The sequence below is a fragment of the Garra rufa genome, chromosome 3 (assembly GCF_049309525.1).
Source record: "Garra rufa chromosome 3, GarRuf1.0, whole genome shotgun sequence".
In the NCBI taxonomy this organism is placed as follows: Eukaryota; Metazoa; Chordata; class Actinopteri; order Cypriniformes; family Cyprinidae; genus Garra; species Garra rufa.
This window is the reverse complement of record NC_133363.1, coordinates 8,661,173-8,681,639: the sequence shown is the minus strand read 5'-3', so window position 1 is coordinate 8,681,639 and position 20,467 is coordinate 8,661,173. Positions and strand designations below refer to the sequence as shown.

The following is a 20,467-nucleotide window of genomic DNA, read 5'->3' as shown; positions in this document are numbered from 1 at the left end:
ATAATAAGCTGTAAAGCTGTTTTCTTAAAAAATAACACTAAAAGATTATGCCAAACTTCTTAATAAGGCTTTATTTTCGGGAATTTTCCTTCCTGGTAGACATCCTGAAACAACCGGTAAGCAACCGTTTAGCATCATGATGAGTTGATGAGCACAAATAAACACCACTAATATTATTCTCAGCAGAATCTAGTCTGAGAAGGATAAGGTCTCACCGCAGAATAATTGGGATCATTTGATGGTAAAAGATTACAGACTTTGCTCAGAGTTCATTTCCAGTGATTTAATTGTGTACAGAAGCCTAGAATGATGGAACGTTCCAGCACCCCTGGCAAACGCCACAGTTCATTCCAAACCCGATCTTCTGCTGAAAGAGAACTGAACTGCAAAAGAAATTCTGCATGCTGCACAATCCATGGGGGGTCAGGAACGCAAGATCAGTGCAGGAGCTGATGTTTTAGATTTACTGCTGTCTTGACATTCCGATGCTCATGTCAGGATAGAGAACAGAGATGCTGACTGGGTTTTGTATACAAATATGCAGCCCAGGACCAAAAACAGTCATAAGGATCAATTTTTTTGAAACTGAGATTTAACCCTCTGGTATTGTTTGGTCATTTTAGTCCGGAAAAAAAAACAGTTTTGAATTTTAAAAAATCGCTACTTCATCGTAATGGTACAAAACTCAATGACATTTATGGCAGTCACTATGTGACCACAAAAAAAAAAAAAAATTGTGGACTTGATTCGAAAATGCTAAATAGTCACACTTGTGTTGTTCCCGGTCAAAAACGTCCGTCGTTGGAAATTAATGGGAAATATGTAAAAATACAGAGCATTTTTTGTGTGTGCAATCAAATCATTCACAATGCAGAAAAAGTGTGCAAAGCAATGAAGGGGTGACACTCTAAAATATGCAGGACCCTCGAAGGACACACAATATGAACTAGTGTGACTACTACAAAGAATGTTTTTGTAAATGCATGAAGTGAAATCAATAAATCAGACAAAATTGCAGTAAAAAAAACAGACACCAAGGAAGAGGTTACAGATTAAAACATCAAGAGTACAAAACACACACAACACACTATTATACACACCAGAGTTGGGGCCATTCATGAATTGAATTGCGAATGAATGGTAAATTCCAATTCACTTCCTGGAATGGAATTGGAATTGGAATTGCATGCAGCTGACAGGAAATGGAATTGGAATTGAATTGGAATGTCAGGAAACAATTGAAATCAAATAAATTCCACTAAATTCCACTTAAGTTGCTAAATAAAATAATTTGACTTGATTTGCTTAATAGTTTATTATACATTAAATTTTGTAAATCACATAAACAACAAACATATAAAAGAAATACAAAGTACTGTATGTTTAGTATGTTAAGCATGATCATTTCACATGCCAAATTTCAGGAAGTGATGATAATTTGATGCAATAAAAAGTGAATGAAATACATGACTCATTTGTTTGTGAGTTGAGACATATATTAAGGAAAGGAGGTGAAGTGAGGCCAAGTATGGAGACCCATACTAGGAATTTGTGCTCTGCATTTAACCCATCCAAGTGCACACACACAGTAGTGAACACACACACACCGTGAACACACACCCGGAGCAGTGGGCAGCCATTGGTTAGAGAGCATTTTTTGTGTGTGCAATCAAATCATTCACAATGCTGGGGGGATCGGGGGATCGGTGCCTTGCTCAAGGGACTCACCTCAGTCGTGGTATTGAGGGTGGAGAGAGTGCTGTATATTCCTGTAATTCCAATTCAATTCCGACTCTGTTTCTTGTAATTGTTGTTGAATTCCAATTCCAATTCCATTTCCTTCTTTGAATTGGAATTGTTGAGTTCATTTCTGAATTGGCCCAAATCCTGATACACACACAAATGAACTGGTGTGGCTGTAACGATATGGCAAAATTGACCCAGAGAACTCAAATAAGAAGTTAAAATTAGATTGATTAACCTCTGATAAAGCATTCCTGTTCATTTCTGTTACGTTTTTGTTCAATTTTGATGTTGACTTTAGTAAAATGAATGCAAAAACATTTTGAAAGACATCTAAACCTATACAAAAAGTTGTCTTTGAGAAAGTCTAAATATATATCCAAATCCACAACTTAATAAAAATAAGTCTTTATGTCTAAAAACAACTAGAGAATTTATGAGCATTTTATATAGAGCTATATAGGAATCTAGTGGCTAAACTGTGGAATTGCAGATGTTTTTCTATATTTTACTCTGACCAGATGGCACTAAACTGATTTCAAAATTGGATTTTAAAGGCATTGTGTCTATTTTAACATAAAATACTGCCATAATTGAAAAGTAATATAAAAATCTTAGAAAAAAGGGAACATTATTGCATTAATATTAATTAGTAGTATGAAATTCTCTCAAAATACAAAAGAAAAAATATTATGGAACAAAAATATATTAGATTGATTTTGCTGAAAATAAAAAAAGTTACATTTCGGGTGTCCGGTCTTTTGACCACAAACAATAAAAGTATGACTCTCAAATGAAAAATACCAGAGGGTAAAATAAGTTTTCCATTGATTTATAGTTTGTTAGGATAAGGCAATATTTGGCCGAGATACAGCTATTTGAAAATCTAGAATTTGAGGGTGCAAAAAATCTAAATATTGAGAAAATCGCCTTTAAAGTTGTCTAAATTATAAATAAAAAAATACGTTTTGATATATTTACAGTAGAAAAATCATGGAGCTTCATCTTTACTTAATATCCTAATGATTTTTGGCATAAAAGAAAAATCTATCATTTTGACCCATGCACTGGCATTAGCTATTGCTACAAATATGTCTGTGCTACTTACAAGTGGTTTTGTGGTTCAGGGTCACATAAAAGACAAATTGTTGTTAAATGATGCACCTTTATTGTATAGATAAAGCTTTTACCGAGTGCCACATGAAACACAACAAATCATGAATCATGAAGCCATAAAAACCAACAGCTATTTTTTATTGAAAAGCAGAGTCATCTGGATTTGACTTTTTCCAAGATCCCAATAAACCATAAAGTCACTCCCACACCAGTTGATCCTTTTATGCAACAAGTTTTGATTTAATATCTTTCTCCAGTTTAAATGCGACAGTATCATGTCAGTTAAGAATGTAAAATATGAATTTACTTTGCGATTGATAATTGAAACAGCCTGAAAACTGGCTTTTCCAATTTACATGATTACATAAAATATTAAAAGCATATGCATGAAAGCAACCCCAAAACATTGAAAACCAACTGATTGGAAGCCAAGCCAAAAATAAAGTGCTTGGAAGGCAAGCCAAAAATAAGCATGACTTTTTGATTTTTCCATATGTAATACTATTATCCATATGCATTAAAACAAAAATGTGATGCATGGACTTGCAACCAATGACATATTGTCATACTTCGGTAATAACACTTATGTAACATAGGAAAATAGCAAGTGATGTCATGTTTTGTGCATAATTGGCCAAAGCTCTTTTTATCATCACTTTGTATACTTCAGTAATATCATCTAACATCTCTCTGTCTCTGTTTACTCGCAGGACTGCTCCAGCTCAGAGGAATACACTGTAGCCGCCGCATTGCTGCCCCTGACAACGGCCTTCTACCGGGTAAGTAAGAGTTGAGGTCAGGCATGCTGGCAGCTCTAGTTACTGGATCCTAATCACAGCAAATCAACACTGGCACCAACGTTTATTAAAGCTGAAAGCAGAGAAAAATTCCCACCTGTCTCCATCTACTCATCTTAACTCCTCAGGCTCCCCGACTTGATGAGTTGAAGAACATACTGCATAATCCGGCCAAAGCGAAGTTCGTTTTGAGTTCATTACGAGAGTTTAAAACAGCTTGCCAGTGCAACCTTTCCAAAACACCTTCAGACTATCATTGATCTATGGCTATTATGCAATAGATTCTGTGGTTTGTTTCCTCTATTCAGTCAGTCAAAATCAGACATCCACGAGTAAAAACATAAGCACACTGCAGAACTGCTTCATTGTACGGATTGAAATTGCAACTCCACTTATAAGCAACACTGATGTTGCTTTAAAGCATTCTATCATATTAAGTGCTATACTGTATACAGTTAATTACTATGACATGATTTGACTGGAGTGCAGAAATGCATAACTGGTGCAACCATATCCACGTATGATCAGATGCTTTCTTAACTGCTGTTTTCTCACCACAGTTATTTTTAATATGTTTATTTTGATGCTGAGAGGAAAATGTACAACACATAGAGGCATGGCATCGCTTGATTTATGATTATATATGACTCTGGACCACAAAATCAGTCATAAGTAGCACAGGTATATTTGTAGCCAGGGCCTAAAATTAAAGGAACACTCTACTTTTTTTTGGAAATAGGCTCATTCTCCAACTCCCCCTGAGTTAATAAGTTGAGTTTTACCATTTTGAAATCCAATCAGCTGTTCTCCTGTTCTGGCGATATCACTTTTAGCATATCTTAGCATAGATCATTGAATCCTATTAGACCAATAGCATCGCGTTCAAAAATGACTGACGAGTTTCGATATTTGTCCTATTTAAAACTTGACTCTTCTGTTGTTATATCGTGTACTAATACCGGCGTAAAATGTAATACTGCGATTTTCTAGGCCGATAAGATTAGGAACTACATTTCCATTCTGGTGTAATAGTCAAGGAAGTTTGCTGCCGTAACATGGCCGAAGCAGGCACAGTAATGCAGCACATGTGCAAATGCTAAACTAGCTGGGAACTAATTTCAGGTGCTGCGTGATATTACTCTGCCTGCTGCGTCCAAATGGGTCAAAATTATAATTTTTTCTTTTATGCCAAAAATCATTTGGATATTGAGTAAAGATCATGTTACATTAAGATACTTTTGAAATTTCCTACTGTAAATATTAGGGATGCACCGAATCCAGGATTCGGATTCGGGTTCGGCCGAATCCTGGGCTTTTTGACGGGGTTCGGTTTCGGCCGAATCTTAGATTTATTTTCCACCGAAACCGAACCCTAGACTTGCACTACGACGTCACACGGCCGTTGATTACGTGAAGGTGTTTACATAGGACCCGTTCGAATGTAGTAGGCTGTAAGAATCTGAAAATGGAACTCGTAAGCAAAAAAAGTTTTGTTTGGCAGTACTTTCAACCAAAAGAAGGCGATTCAAGTCGAGCTTTATGTTCAATTTGCAATGCCAATTTGTCTCGTGGTGGCAAGGACCCTAAGCAGTACACAACATATCGCCGATGTTAAAACATTTGCATCTAAAACATCCAAAAGAATACGAGTTGTGCATGAAGGAATCTACAGACAGCAGGCAAAATGCAGCAACTTCAGGTACGGCAGCTGGACAGTCACAGCTAAAAACGTGTGATTAAGGATGCGAGTAGGATTCGGTATTTGGTTTCGGATTCGGCCGAATCTTAAACAGTGGATTCGGTATTCGGCCGAACCCCAAAAATCTGGATTCGGTGCATTGCTAAGAACTTAATTTTAAAAGGCGACTTTCTCAATATTTTGATTTTTTTTGCACCCTCAGATTCCAGTTTTTTAAATAGATGTATCTCTGCCAAATATTGTCCTATTCTTACAAGCATACATCAATAGAAAGCTTATTTATTCAGTTTTCAGATGATGTATAAATCTCAATTTCCCAAAAAATTACCCTTCTGACTGGTTTTGTGGTCCAGGGTCACATATGTCAATATGACTGTAATAATACTACTACTACTACTAATGACTCTTAATATTAGATAAAAATGCATTAATTTTTAGCGTACATCTGTAAAATTACAGTACTAATACACTGATAAACATCCACTATTAAACAACTTTCACTTCAAAATTGCAGCATCAAGATGTTCACTGACAGTAACACTAACAGAACTTCACTGTGAGTATATTTAGACATCGCTGAAGGAAACCACTAAGAAGCATGACTGTCACTCTAGCCTGGTTCGGTTTCGCTGTGGTGCAGTGGGAAAAGAGGGAGGTATGGCTGCAGGGATTTTGAGAGTGTCTGGCTTTCAACACCAATCCATCACGTACCCGCATTATTGTTGTTATAGAGACAGACACAACTGACTGTGTTGCTTTTTAATTGTGGGCTGCTCTGCGATCTGTCTGCTGTGACTCACACTATGCACAGAAGACATGTGATGTAATTAGATATCACGTTGGTGACCCTCATGTGTGTGACGATAGCACTTGTCTAAACCCTAGACACCTAACGGGAATGCAACATTGTACATTTGCATGGTCAACGTCACCCAAACTCTAAGAGATTGTTTCTCCTTTCTGGGAATAGGGTTAAATTCCTTTGGAATTGGAATGAATTTCATTCTGAAATTAACAGTTTGCAGTTTATCAAGTACTGTCAGAAAGACAGTACTTTCATATCTTAATTGTTGATTACGAAAGCTTCATATTTTGGTTTTGGGAGTCCCCAACAACAGGTTGACCTGCATGCGAGGTCAAAAAACACTTTTATTGTCTTATAACCTTACCTTATTTGCTCAACGACTCTCAAACGATTCGCTCAATGATTATTTTCCTCCTTTACGTGACACTAATCTGCGGTGATTGGTCCGATGACCCAGTCTGTTGTGATTGGTCTACTGTGTGCAGCGAATGTTGAAAATGGAACACCCATCATTTCATTAAACTCCCAAACAGCCATGGTGTGCGTATGCTTTAGTCCAATGCAGAAACGTATTGATAAAGCACTGCAGTTTGTACACCAACGTATTGCTGCATTCTTTATGCATCAACATTTTTAGACAATTGCGAGCAAACAGATATTGCTGTTAGCTGGTTAACCAGAGACCCAAAAGCTGTGCGGAGCGAACACAACTAAATACATATTTTGCATGCTACAGAGTACATGGGAGCAACAGTTATTCAAGGATTACTCCACTTTCAGAATAGAAATGTCCTGGTAATTTACTCACCCCCATGTCATCCAAAATATTCATGTCTTGCTTTCTTCAGTTGCAAAGAAATTAAGTTTTTTTAGGAAAACATTCCAGGATTTTTCTCCATATATTGGACTTTAATGTTGCTCAGCAGACTGAAAGTTAAAAATGCAGTTTCAGTGCAGCTTCAAAGGGCTCTAAACGATCCCAGCTGAGCAATAAGGGTCTTATCTAGCAAAAAATATATATATATTTATACACTTTTTAACCACTAATGCTCACCTTTTTTATATCCAAAAACTCCCATCTCATCTTCTCCTTCAGCTTCAAAATTGCCCTACATGGCTGTTTTCATTCACTTAAAACTGCATAAAAGGTTGAAATGATTTTTAAAAATCCATAATAGGGGCACTTTAAGGAGTTTAGAAAGAACATTAGATCTTGATGTCAAGACATTGCATGTAGTTCCCCAAGATTTGTAAGCACATTGCTATGCACTTGATAGTGCCTTACAGTATATGGTTGCATCTAATTGCGTTTTTCTGATAAAAATTGTGATTGCATTTTAAAATGTTATATTTTTTAAAGGGATAGAAAACAAAAAAAAGAAAACAAAGATAACTTTATTTAACAATTCTTCTCTTCCAAGTCACTCTTTACTGTACAGTATGTTCACAAGAGTACCACAGCGCATGCTCCTTGAAACCTCATATTTTCATCAAAAATATCTTAATTTGTGTTTCAAAGATGAACAAAGGTCTTGCAGTTTTGGAACGACATAATAGTGATTAATTATAGCAGAATTTTTGGGTGAACTAACCCTATAAGTTCCAGGTTTGCTGTTCTTATTTGTAGGGCTGTACAATTTGGTCAAAATTTGTGATTATATATCAATATGACTATAATAATATTAATTGATGTTGTTGTTGTTGTTACTATTAAATATTACACAAAATTGTACACTATTCTAAATTTTCATAAATAATTGCAAAGAAGCAGCAAGTAACACATTAAATCTTTAAGTTAAAAGATAAATAGCACTCTTTTACAAACATTTAAGACAATTTTACACTGTATTAATGGTCTTAATTAGTCTTAACAGTCTTCATTTCTGTTTTTTTTTTTGTTAGACCACCACACTTTTGATTTTGGCAGAAACCCAAAAGAGTTCTCTTAAATCTTAAATCAAAAGACAGTTCATAAGTGCTTCTTATTACAAGTTTAGGAAGATGTTTGGTGAATGTTGTAATGCATATTATAAGAGTCCCAAATGCACATTACGACCTAAACTTGCAACCCCTGCAGCATTTACTGTGAACTGTGACACTGAAAACACAGAATCATGAGCTGCACGTGTAAAAAAAAATATGTTTTTCTCTGCAATATGCAGTTCATATGCAAGAAATAATTTACAACAGGCCTTTAATTATTAGAAAAATAATGCACACCTGAGGCGATAGTCCAAATTAATTAGTTACACAGATACGTAATTCAAAATTTTGCCACAGTCATTCGATGAGATGCACCTGCTGCAAACCGCTTTGGAGAGCTGAAGATTTCGTGCATTGTGGCAAACAATTCAAGTCTTTCATTAAGACATCTGAAAGCTATTTCAACCTTAAGTTTCCTGTTTTTCAGTTTTCCTGTTTCACATTTGCCATTTTATGTAAGAGCCAGTCCTGATTAAAGCATTACACTAAAAAGAGCTGACATTCAGATTTGAGAAGCACTCATGAAAGCGGTAAACGGCACGTTCAACAAAAGAGATAAGTGAAACCTCCTTTATTTTGCAGCGCTCCATGCCACTGATATCACACAATCCAAACCTAATATGTTTCACGTATCACCTGAAAATGCAGTGCAATGGCTTTAATCTGCATTCGGGTCTATCCTTAGATGATCCCTGTGTCGCACCACATTTAAACCCTCATGCATTTTTCCGCGAGTCTGTGATCCACATGGCCTCCCCTTCACTCCCAGTAGCCTTGTACTAAACCACACTGCATGTTATTGAGGTTCTCAGTGCAGGCTTGGCAGGAGATAAAGGCTTCCCGCCACTCGACTTAAGGATGACCCAACTGAAGTATGGACATTACCGCAGACACACTAGTGTCCAGTGTTGCCTTTGCATCTTTGAAGCACAAGTGTGATCTCTTAATAATAGCACAGCAAGCTGGATGATTCAAGGTATCATTCATAGCACAAACGGCTGAATATGAATAATCGACGAGTTATGCATAAAGCTTGGTTCGAGTCCCTAACCCTAAGTGTGAGTAACTGCAATGCTTGTCTTAGCAAACACCTTTTTTTTTTACCTCTTGGCCAAAGGAACTCAGACTCGACCACAAAGTCAACAAAACAAGTCTCACGAAGATTTGTTCGGTCTTTGCCTTGATTCCAGCATTTTACATAAGCTGAATAACTATTAGCTCATTGTTCCTCTGCTTGAGAATGATTTTATGCCATGGATACTTCAAAGTCACCTCAAGTGGAGATTTGTAGGACGAAAAACAACTTATGCCTTCTGGTGACACCCGAGACGTCATTGCTTTCCTTGTGAGAAATCACGCGATCTCACACACGGTCAAGTTTGCCGCGGCAGGTCAAAAGGTTTCTCGCAAGCATCTCATTTAGCCTTTGAGCTCTGATTCATTCTCTTTCTTCTGGGAAATGCTGAGCCTCCAGGCAGTTAATTGATCTTTGGTAAGCAAGGTCGTTGACATACTGGGTTGTCATTCACAGATCGTACTCGAGCCTTCCCGCTCATTGAACCGGTAAAGATGGCATATAAAGACTGTTTACAAGTGTCATAGTAGGGATATTAAATATGGAAAAAATTAGGTCAGAGTCTGGCTTTTGTTATTGCATTTAAAGCTCATTTTCTTGTTGTATAAACAGTTTGCCAGCATCAAATAGTTTGTTTGGAACGTGACACAATCACAGCCGTTCCAAAGATATTTTATGTTTAATAACATCAATTTGAGGCAGGATTTTAGGTCAGTGAGATTTAAACGTGGTCCGGGACCCTGAAAAATCCTCCAGTCGTCCAATTAATGCAACTGTCAAAACTTCCTGTTGCATTTCACATGTCGCTATTGCAATGGAATGCAAATGGATGCGGAATGTTGTGAATGAATTTGCTGCATTTTAGACTGAAAAATTAAAACTAGGGTTGTGCATCAAATCGTGATGTGGTTTGTGAATATTAAAGAGCAAAAAGAAAGATGTTATTGAAATATGAAGCCTGCTCGTTCTGCATGTCTCTAGTAATAAGTAGCAGAGAAAAATTGTGATGTAAAAATACATAAAATTAATTTTATAGTGCTCTAGAACTTTTTAACAAGTTGTTATTAAATTGTAAAAGTTTCATGATTTCAAATAATTAGGCAAGCTGTTACTTGTGCCATTACTTAGATATACTTGCATATATTTAGGCATGAATTATGTTCACTCAATCCTAGAAAGTAGGGGACCTTGATAAATTTATGATGTGATGACCCCTATAAACATCTCCTGCTCTGTTCTTCTACTGTGCTCTGCACTTTCACTTGGATAGCTGGCTCATTGTGGCACTCTTCCAGCACATTGTCGTCTTTCCCAGAGGGCTGTGCTGTTCTGTAGTCAAGGTCTGCATACCATCGGACATGGGAACATATTCGACACTCGACACTCACTCTTTCGGTGAGCGGTCTGTTTGTATTTGGGTGAATATTCAATCTTAAAACATTACCCCACTCTTGACTGAGATCATCAGGTGTCATGGTTGCAGAGCTGTGAAGTTATGTCTGCTGTGACGTCTGTGGAAGGTTGTAGAACTTTCAGGAGCTTTTTTTGTAGCATATTTATGAGTGTATTACATCCTGTACTGTGTAGTCTATCCTGAGATGTTGATACTAGTGTGTAAAGTCGGCCTTCTCTGCTCATTTACATGTTGGGTATTTGTTTGAGAAAATGTGATATTACTTTATATATAGCTACTTTTATTGGAAAACTTTGGAACTTGCAAGAAACCAGTTTTTGTGTTACCAATAAATAGTGGTTCCATCTGTACTGCATAACGGTTATCGGACAGTCAAAAATAGAAATTAGTGATGCACCAAAATTATATAATTTTTCTAAAATAAACTTACTAACAAATTTATTGATAAATCAGATCTCAATTAATAAGGACCTTCACTATCGGAATCTCCTGAATGAATGATTCAATGATAAATACTTTTCTAAGTGTGCAGTTGTCGCCACCTTCTGGCGGAAGAGGATAAGCATTACACTAAGTGTTAAGATATTTTCGTTTTTATCGCTACTGTAGACAATAAGTGTTTTTATTCCCAAACTATAAACTTTTATCCCGATACTTTTGTTATTTAAATGTATGTCACAGAATAATGATCATTATCTGGGTGAAAAGACTGTGTTGCTTTTTCTGGATTAGCAGCAGCATGAATGCAGATTTGAATGTCTTTAAGACCTGTTTCACATCGTAAGCGTCAGTGGAGCATGAGCAGCGTAATGTGAAACAGTCGAAATAGACACCGCTGAATCGTTGTCATTCTGGAATAAGATCGAGTGGGCGTTTAAATGGAGATCACGACTCTTCAACGATTAATCGTGCAGCTCTAAAAACACTGCAAAATGTTTTGTGAGGATATCATCACGTTCTCGCTAGACCAGTCAGATCCTGTGAGACACATTGGATCTCCAAGATCTCGTAGCACGAGATCTTGTCACATCTCAATTTTTTTGTCTTTTGATGTTCATTGATGTTAATTTTGTGCTATAACTAGTAGTAAAGAGGACACGATGATCTGTTCACATCTGTTCACTGCTACTTGTACTGATATGCTACGTTTTATTTGTATTTTGTAAAATTGTCAGAATTTAAAAGGTGAGACTTTGTTTAATTTCAAAAGTAACAAAACAGAAAGCTTCTTGTGATTATTGGATGGCAGGTGCTCTACAAAAAACGTTGTTCACACATCAACTAAAAACAGCATAGAGATTGAGCATAAAAGATTGACCTGGAGATTTAGGAATCCATATCAGTATCAGTTAACAATGATAAATCAGTATTGCTAATTCAGCATTACCACATAGCTGATATGTCTACCTGTTGTAGCTTATTCACACTGTGTGCATGGATTAGACACTGACACAGTCAGTGGAAAATATTCAGTTGCAAAATCATCTTGGATCTTGGATATCACTTTTTATCACTCCATTAATCAGAAAATACTGGGAACGGCCAGGAAAAAATATAAATTAATTAATTGTCATGGTTTGTTGATGAATGTTGTATCAAATCAGGCAAAGTTTGCTGGTTGCTGGTGCTGGTGAAGGCAATACTCTTAGCTTTGGACAAAAGAAAGATCTTAAATGTACAGACACAAATCAGCGAAGACCAGTGTATTTTGGAGGGTATACATTTTATAAAATAAATTTTACTTAATGTAAAGCCAAAAATGTCAAAATTGGCAAATGCATGAAAAAACTGTTTTTGCCTATAGTGTCTAACCTTAAAACCTTATTATCCAAATAAATGTAAATTTTATATGGAATGTAAACACAGGTCTAAATATGGCATGTGATAAAAGGAATGATTCAGTTTTGGCCGTCGTACCAATTGCAGTGTAGACTGTCAAATTCTGCATAGATTCATGTGACTGTATTGTGGGAAAGGGAGAGATTTTCCGTTGTGTTTGTCTGTAAATAGTGTTATGTCTGTATTTGTTATGTAAAGTATCGGGTATATAATAATAAATGAATGTCAGTTGCACATACAGTTGTGGTTTAAAAGTACCACAAATGTCTCTGGGACTGACTGCGGCAGGCAAGTGTTTCAAACACAGTTCAGCAGAAATGGATTTGGGGTGTTTGCTGTCGACGAGGCGCTACATTAATTTCTTGTCGATTCACGAGCTAGCATAACCCTGCTATGGCTCTCGCTGACCATAGCTTGACCTTCTCCTGTTTACTTTGCATTGTGGGACATGATTACAGCATGTCCTGCATACCGATGGGCCAGACGGCTCTGTTTGTTCAACCGTTTAACATTTTGCCCTGATGTTCTTTGTTGCTCTTCTTGTTTGACATAAATCATAATTGTAAACGTACTGTTTAAACCTAAATGTCTTTCAGCTCGCGTAGACGTGAATATTTTACGACAAAGCATTTAAAATTGGACTGTTTTGATTCCTTCCTGGCTCTGCAAACGGAATGTGTCTTAGTATTAAGCAAGCAGGGATTTGTTCCATAATGTTGGTAAATCATTACCCTCTGCTGGTCACGGATCACAGTGAGATCTTCTTTTATTTTCGGACACAAACTAAGCATTTGCTTTATATCCCTGTTGCTACAACAGTTCCTGATGGCGACTGGTTTTACATGTTTTCTAGCTGATCAGCTGCACTGGCAGATGGGGCCAAGGTCAGTCTGATAGACGTTCTCAAGTTAGTTGGAGCTAAAACACAAGTTGGTAAAACCAAAAACAAACAAGCCACTATGGTCTTAAAGTGATAGTTCCCCCAAAAATGAAAAATCTGTCATTAATTACACACGCTCATGTCGTTCTGAACCTCTAATGGTGCGTTCACACCGGACGCGACTTGCGCGGAAAAAACGCGCTATTCGCGCGTAGTTGAACGCTTGAACATTTGAGTTTACTCGCGCCATTCGCGCTGTAAAATTCGCGTCATTCGCGCGTGACATTTTCTTCACAACAGACGCGAATTCGCGTCAAGGGAGGGGCTTCTGCCACTCGTCAGCGGGAAAGTAGTTGTAAAATAGGTGAATGAGCTCAATTTGCCAGCTTTAGCTTGCTTGTAGTCTCAATATGTACTGTATGTATATGTAGGTCAAATTGAGTAAAGAGCGTTTTTTAAAACTAACCAGATTGTCCGACCTCTTCACTCACTTTCTTCCTAGCAAGATCCCTTTTATTCCTGTTTCTACAAAAGTCCAAAGATGTATCGTACAGCTCCGAGGAACCACAGACAGCAACGGTGATTTTGTCCGCCATTGTTGTTTCGGATTTCTGCCTCCGTCACTACTAGAGCAAGCTCCTGATTGGTTAACGCGGCGCGGATTTTCGCCAAAGTTCAGATTTTTGAACTCGCGCGTTTAGCGCGAATGGCGCGGCAATCGCTTGAAACGCTCAATGCGCGCCGCGCCATTCGCGCGTTTCGCGCCGCCTCATTCGCGCGTTTCGCGCCGCAGGATGGCTATTCGCGTCTTTGCATTGACTTAACATGTAAATCACTCGCACTTGCCGCTTCATTCGCGTCCGGTGTGAACGCACCTTAAGACCTTTGATAATTCTCTGAACACAAATTAAGATATTTTTGAACTCCAAGAACTCCAAGAGCTTTCTGACCCTGCATAGACAGCAATGCAACTACCACATTCAAGGCCGAGAAAGCTAGTAAGAACATTATTAAAATAGTTCATGTGAGATCAGTGGTTCAACCTTAATTTTATGAAGCTACGCAAAGGAAACAAAATTTCTTCTCATCCCAGTCTTTGACATGTGTTCACAAGAGTACCATGAGAGTACCTTTCTGGGCGTTGAGCGTGGTAGTTGCGTTGTTGTCTATGCAGGGTCAGAAAACTCTCGGATTTCATCAGAAATATCTCAATTTGTGTTCCGAAGACAAACGAAGGGCTTATGGGTTTGGAACGACGTGAGCAGGGGCGTCGCTGGGAATTCTGGGCCCTGTGCACTGACTCAGCTAAGGGGCCCCCTAAAATAAAAGCGGGGGGTGTTCGTGATCGCTATACTACGTTAAGGGGGCACAAGCTGATTGATTCATGTTGGATACGCAACCAATGAGCTTGCAGCTTGCAGCTATTTAAATGGCTGGTAGCATTCACTTGGGCAGTTCGCAGCACACTTTCAGAGTTCCTCTGAAACTCTCCACCTTCCCCAGCTCCACCTGTATAGATCTGCTACAGGTTATTTTATGCTATTTGTGCAGCAGCAGTATGTCTTAAATACAAACAGTACCGAATCGCCATATGCTTTGGCAGTAGCAAGTTCTGTACTTGCAGCAGCAATGCAGTAGCAGATCTATTCCGCCAAGACTAAATACATTAACGTTGTCATATCCATTACCATGCTAAACTTTTCAAAGCATTGTCATGACAGAAATATATTTCAAGGGTTCAGAATATCACTACTATGCAGTGAAAAGGAATCAAGTAGTCTTTTTTTAAAAGAAGGTTGGTGTGACATGAACAACAAAGACTGCAACAAAGTCAACATTTCTCATTGGAAATACGTGCCTTTATATACATTTCTGCAAAACTGAAAAAAACGTACCTATATGTATGAATCACTGCAGTTTCCAGTTGAATTAAACACTAGAGGCAGTAAAACTCTTGACAAGTATGTCACAGAGATTTGATTAATTAAGCCAAATTTGTACACATTTTGAGCGAACTTTGCTTTTCCGATGAGCAAATCAATAAGCAGATTGACAGAACGCACATTTACAGAGCAGAAAACTGAGCCGGCGTTGCGGTGCGTCATGAATTTTCGGCTATTTTTCTCTTTCAGCCAAAAAATTTAAATGCCATTTTCGGCTGATAATTTTCTGTGGCTGATGTTTCAGTGCATCCCTAGTTGAGGCTTTCATTATTTAGAATAGGGGTCATCTAAATGTCTCATACTCCTCAAGGGCATCACTATTCCCTCCACATCCCCTGCCTGCCATTAAACATTTTCACAAAGTCTGATCAAATAAATTCCCCCCTGGAATGCTTAACATGTGCTTGCTCCGTCTCTCTCTTTCTCCTGTTGTCAAGGCTGTACAGTTAGAAGAGGTCAAACTGACCCCCTCACATCTGTTGTTGGAGAACCAGCAAATCTGCACACATCCACCCCCATCTGCTGCCCGTCAGATGGCGCACAACCGTGTTGAAGACAAATAATACTATTCTGGCAGTGCGTTCCTGGTCCGCATCCTACAATAACAACTGCACTGTTTCTCCTGCTTCATTTTCTTGCCACTTTTTCACTCAGCTCCATCTGCATGAGGAAATAGGGTCTAGACAGCCTCAGAATATCTGTAAGCTTTCAAAGCGTCAACCTGGCCAGCTTTAGCTATCTCTACAAGAATTATGGATGAGTTAGATTTATCAGCACAGCTTGACATGGACAAGTCGGTATTATAGGGTCTCCTGGTGTTGAAATATATATTAGACATTCCAGACTACATAGGAAAAGATAAACTGTACAAACAAACCTTCACATTAATGTCTTTGCTGGTAATTTCCCAGTGATAGAGAGTCAGACTTACGGAAAAAGGCATATATTTCAAAGTAAAACGGCCTTCAGATGTACAGGGATTATACATGATTGGGTTTGGATTTACTGAAGCTGCAAAAAAGACTTCCCAAGTTCCTCTGCTGCGGAGATCTTGAAATAGTTTTCTTTCAGAGGTTGTGTCTTAATTTGCATGTTGTCTATGATAAATAGTAGATCTAGAGTAGTTAAGTAGATTTTTCTGAACCAACTTTACCATAAGGGTTCAGAACAGCAGTGATTTGCAGTGAAGAAGAATAAAGAAATCTCTTTTTTCAGCAAACATTTGTGATTTAAGGTGTCATAATTGACAGATGATGCTGGACAAGAATGCAATAAGTTTGCATTTCGTGTAATGTAAAAACTGTATGCTAAGAAGATGTTTTGTACATTTCCTACCATAAATATACCAAAACATAATTTTTGATAAGTAATATGCATTGCTTAGAACTTAATTTGGACAACATTAAAAGCGATTTTCTTTTATTTTTTTTGCAACCTCAGAATCCGGATTTTCAAATAGTTGTATTATCCTATCCTAACCAACCATACATCAATAGAAAGCTTAATTATTCAATGTATATATAAACCTTATGACTGGTTTTGTGGTCCAGGGTCCTACAACCTGCTGCGATATCAAAGAGGTTTGATAGTTCTCAAAAAAAGTGGGGACTAATCAGTTTTTTGATGTACGAATCTTAAAGGGGAAAATTAAATATGTCCCAATACTAGCCTATTGTCTTTCTACTTACTCAAATTTATGTACTTTTTGTCACCAGTGAAGCACATACTTTTAGTGCTTAGTAAATAGGCAGAATCATAGGCAGAATCTGTTCTTGCTTATTACGATGTTTGCCTTCGCCTTTCCATTCCATTTCCTGATTTTTCTCTTTCCTTCTTTCCATCTGCCGTTTCACTTGTGATTGTGGTTTGGTTAGCTGTAGGGAAACTAAGTAGCAAGGATAGTTTGTCATAACGTATGTTCAGGGGTTTCGAGAAGAAGACGTTAGATGGTAATTTAATCTGAGGTGTGAGCTGTACAGACCAATGGAAGGTGAGAAAGACGTCATGCATGGTGTGCAGTCCACTAAGTTCTACATCCGTATGTGTTAATGCAATAAATTCAACCTTCATCGCTTTAGCAGATGTCCTTTGGAGTCAGTAAGCAGCCCACAGGTGATCTGGTTTGTGTCGAAACGCACAGAATAACACTAAGGTCATGTTTTCAAAGTCTTGCATTGCAATCTCTGTCTGCATGAAGCCTACTGTATGTGTTGAGAACATTATGAGCACTAAAAATGACTGATTGCTTCTAAAACCATTGGCAACAGTGTGTTACTTTCCTGTTTTCACCATGCTTTTTAATGGACTTCTTTACAAGCGCCGTACAGCCCAGTTGGTTTCATAAGCTGTGAGGATCCCAGCTTGGCTGATTTTTCCTGTTATATGGACAGTAGCAGGCACTATGTTTGTTTTAGCAAGCTGCCAGAGTTTAGTTCACATTGTGTTGCCTGATGATCCATTTTCTTGCTTGCAGAAACTGGCAGCTGGCGTGGACCAGTTTGCCTACACCTGCATACAAGACCATCCCATATGGACCAATCAGCAATTCTGGGAGGCCACCTTCTACTCTGAGGTGCAGAACCAGATCAGAGCGCTTTACCTCACCTCCCCTGAGGAAAAACAACTCATCACAGCCAAGATCAAGGTAAGTTATTGAAGTTGAACTTTTTTTAACCTGTTGACTAATCTCTCAATTTATGTCATTTATTAAAAAAAATGTAAAATGCAAATCATACATGCAATATTTTGATTACTACGACAGCGTTTTAGTGCCACATAAAAAAAAGATTAGGAGATTAAAATCAAATATTTCGAGAATAAAGCAGAATTATTACGAAAATTAAGTAAAAAAAATTCAAAAATTCGAAATTAGGAGAATAAACTTGAAATATTTAGAGAATAAAGTCGAAATATTACGAAAATAAAGTAAAACCATTTTGAGAATAGTTGAAATGATGAGAATAAAGTCAAAATTATGAGAATAAAGTTAAAATATTTTGAAAATAAAGTCGAAATATTTCAACAATAAAATCAAAGTTCTTAGAATGAAGTAGAAATGTTTTGAGAATAAAATCAAAATTACGAGAATAAAGTCAAAATATTACGACAATAAAGTAAAAGTATTTTAACAATAAAGTCAAAGTTCTTAGAATGAAGTCGAAATGTTTCGAGAAAAAAAGTAAAAATTACCAGAATAAAGTAAAAATTACGAGAATAAAGTTGAAATATTTCGACAATAAGTCAAAGTTCTTAGAATAAAGTCGAAATGTTTCGAGAATAAAGTCGAAATGTTTCGAGAATGAATTATGAGAATAAAGTCGAAATATTTCAACAATAAAGTCAAAGTTATTAGAATGAAGTCGAAATGTTTCGAGAATAAAGTCGAAATTACGAGAATAAAGTTGAAATATTTCGACAATAAGTCAAAGTTCTTAGAATGAAGTCTAAATGTTTAGAGAATAAAGTCTAAATGTTTAGAGAATAAAGTCGAAATGTTTCGAGAATAAAGTCGAAATGTTTCGAGAATGAATTATGAGAATAAAGTCGAAATATTTCAACAATAATGTCAAAGTTATTAGAATGAAGTCGAAATGTTTCGAGAATAAAGTCGAAATTACGAGAATAAAGTTGAAATATTTAAACAAAGTCAAAGTTATTAGAATGAAGTTGAAATGTTTCGAGAATAAAGTCGAAATTAAGAGATTAAAGTCAAAATTTTTCAACAATAAAGTCAAGGTCATTAGAATGAAGTCGAAATGTTTCGAGAAAAAAAGTCAAAATTACCAGAATAAAGTAAAAATTACGAGAATAAAGTTGAAATATTTCGACAATAAGTCAAAGTTCTTAGAATAAAGTCGAAATGTTTTGAGAATAAAGTCGAAATGTTTTGAGAATAAAGTCGAAATGTTTCGAGAATAAAGTCGAAATGTTTCGAGAATAAAGTCGAAATGTTTCGAGAATGAATTATGAGAATAAAGTCGAAATATTTCAACAATAAAGTCAAAGTTATTAGAATGAAGTCGAAATGTTTCGAGAATAAAGTCGAAATTACGAGAATAAAGTTGAAATATTTAAACAAAGTCAAAGTTATTAGAATGAAGTTGAAATGTTTCGAGAATAAAGTCGAAATTAAGAGATTAAAGTCAAAATTTTTCAACAATAAAGTCAAGGTCATTAGAATGAAGTCGAAATGTTTCGAGAAAAAAAGTCAAAATTACCAGAATAAAGTAAAAATTACGAGAATAAAGTTGAAATATTTCGACAATAAGTCAAAGTTCTTAGAATGAAGTCTAAATGTTTAGAGAATAAAGTCGAAATGTTTCGAGAATAAAGTCGAAATGTTTCGAGAATGAATTATGAGAATAAAGTCGAAATATTTCAACAATAAAGTCAAAGTTATTAGAATGAAGTCGAAATGTTTCGAGAATAAAGTCGAAATTACGAGAATAAAGTTGAAATATTTAAACAAAGTCAAAGTTATTCGAATGAAGTTGAAATGTTTCGAGAATAAAGTCGAAATTAGGAGATTAAAGTCAAAATTTTTCAACAATAAAGTCAAGGTCATTAGAATGAAGTCGAAATGTTTTGAGAATAAAGTCGAAATATTTCAACAAAGTCAAAGTTATTAGAATGAAGTTGAAATGTTTCGAGAATAAAGTCGAAATTAGGAGAATAAAGTCAAAATATTTCAACAAAGTCAAGGTCATTAGAATGAAGTCGAAATGTTTTGAGAATAAAGTCGAAATATTTCAACAAAGTCAAAGTTATTAGAATGAAGTCGAAATGTTTCAAGAATAAAGTCAAAATTATGAGAATAAAGTCGAAATATTTCAACAATAAAGTCAAGGTTATTAAAATGAAGTCAAAATGTTTTGAGAATAAAGTCAAAATTAAGAGAATAAAGTCAAAATATTTCAACAAAGTCAAGGTTATTAGAATGAAGTCGAAATGTTTTGAGAATAAAGTCGAAATTAAGAGAATAAAGTCAAAATATTTCAATAAAGTCAAGGTCATTAGAATGAAGTCGAAATGTTTTGAGAATAAAGTCGAAATATTTCAACAAAGTCAAAGTTATTAGAATGAAGTCGAAATGTTTCAAGAATAAAGTCAAAATTATGAGAATAAAGTCGAAATATTTCAACAATAAAGTCAAGGTTATTAAAATGAAGTCAAA

General features: G+C 36.4%; 1 protein-coding gene across 1 annotated transcript in view; it reads left to right on the top strand.

The window, feature by feature from the left end:
• Positions 1-20,467, top strand: part of LOC141330903 (myotubularin-related protein 13-like) — a 122,069-nt gene that overhangs the window by 44,711 nt on the left and 56,891 nt on the right. Inside the window, exons 13-14 of the mRNA XM_073835699.1 lie at positions 3,570-3,638; positions 17,768-17,938. Coding sequence (XP_073691800.1) covers positions 3,570-3,638; positions 17,768-17,938 — 240 coding nt within the window. The remainder of the gene's footprint in view (positions 1-3,569; positions 3,639-17,767; positions 17,939-20,467) is intronic.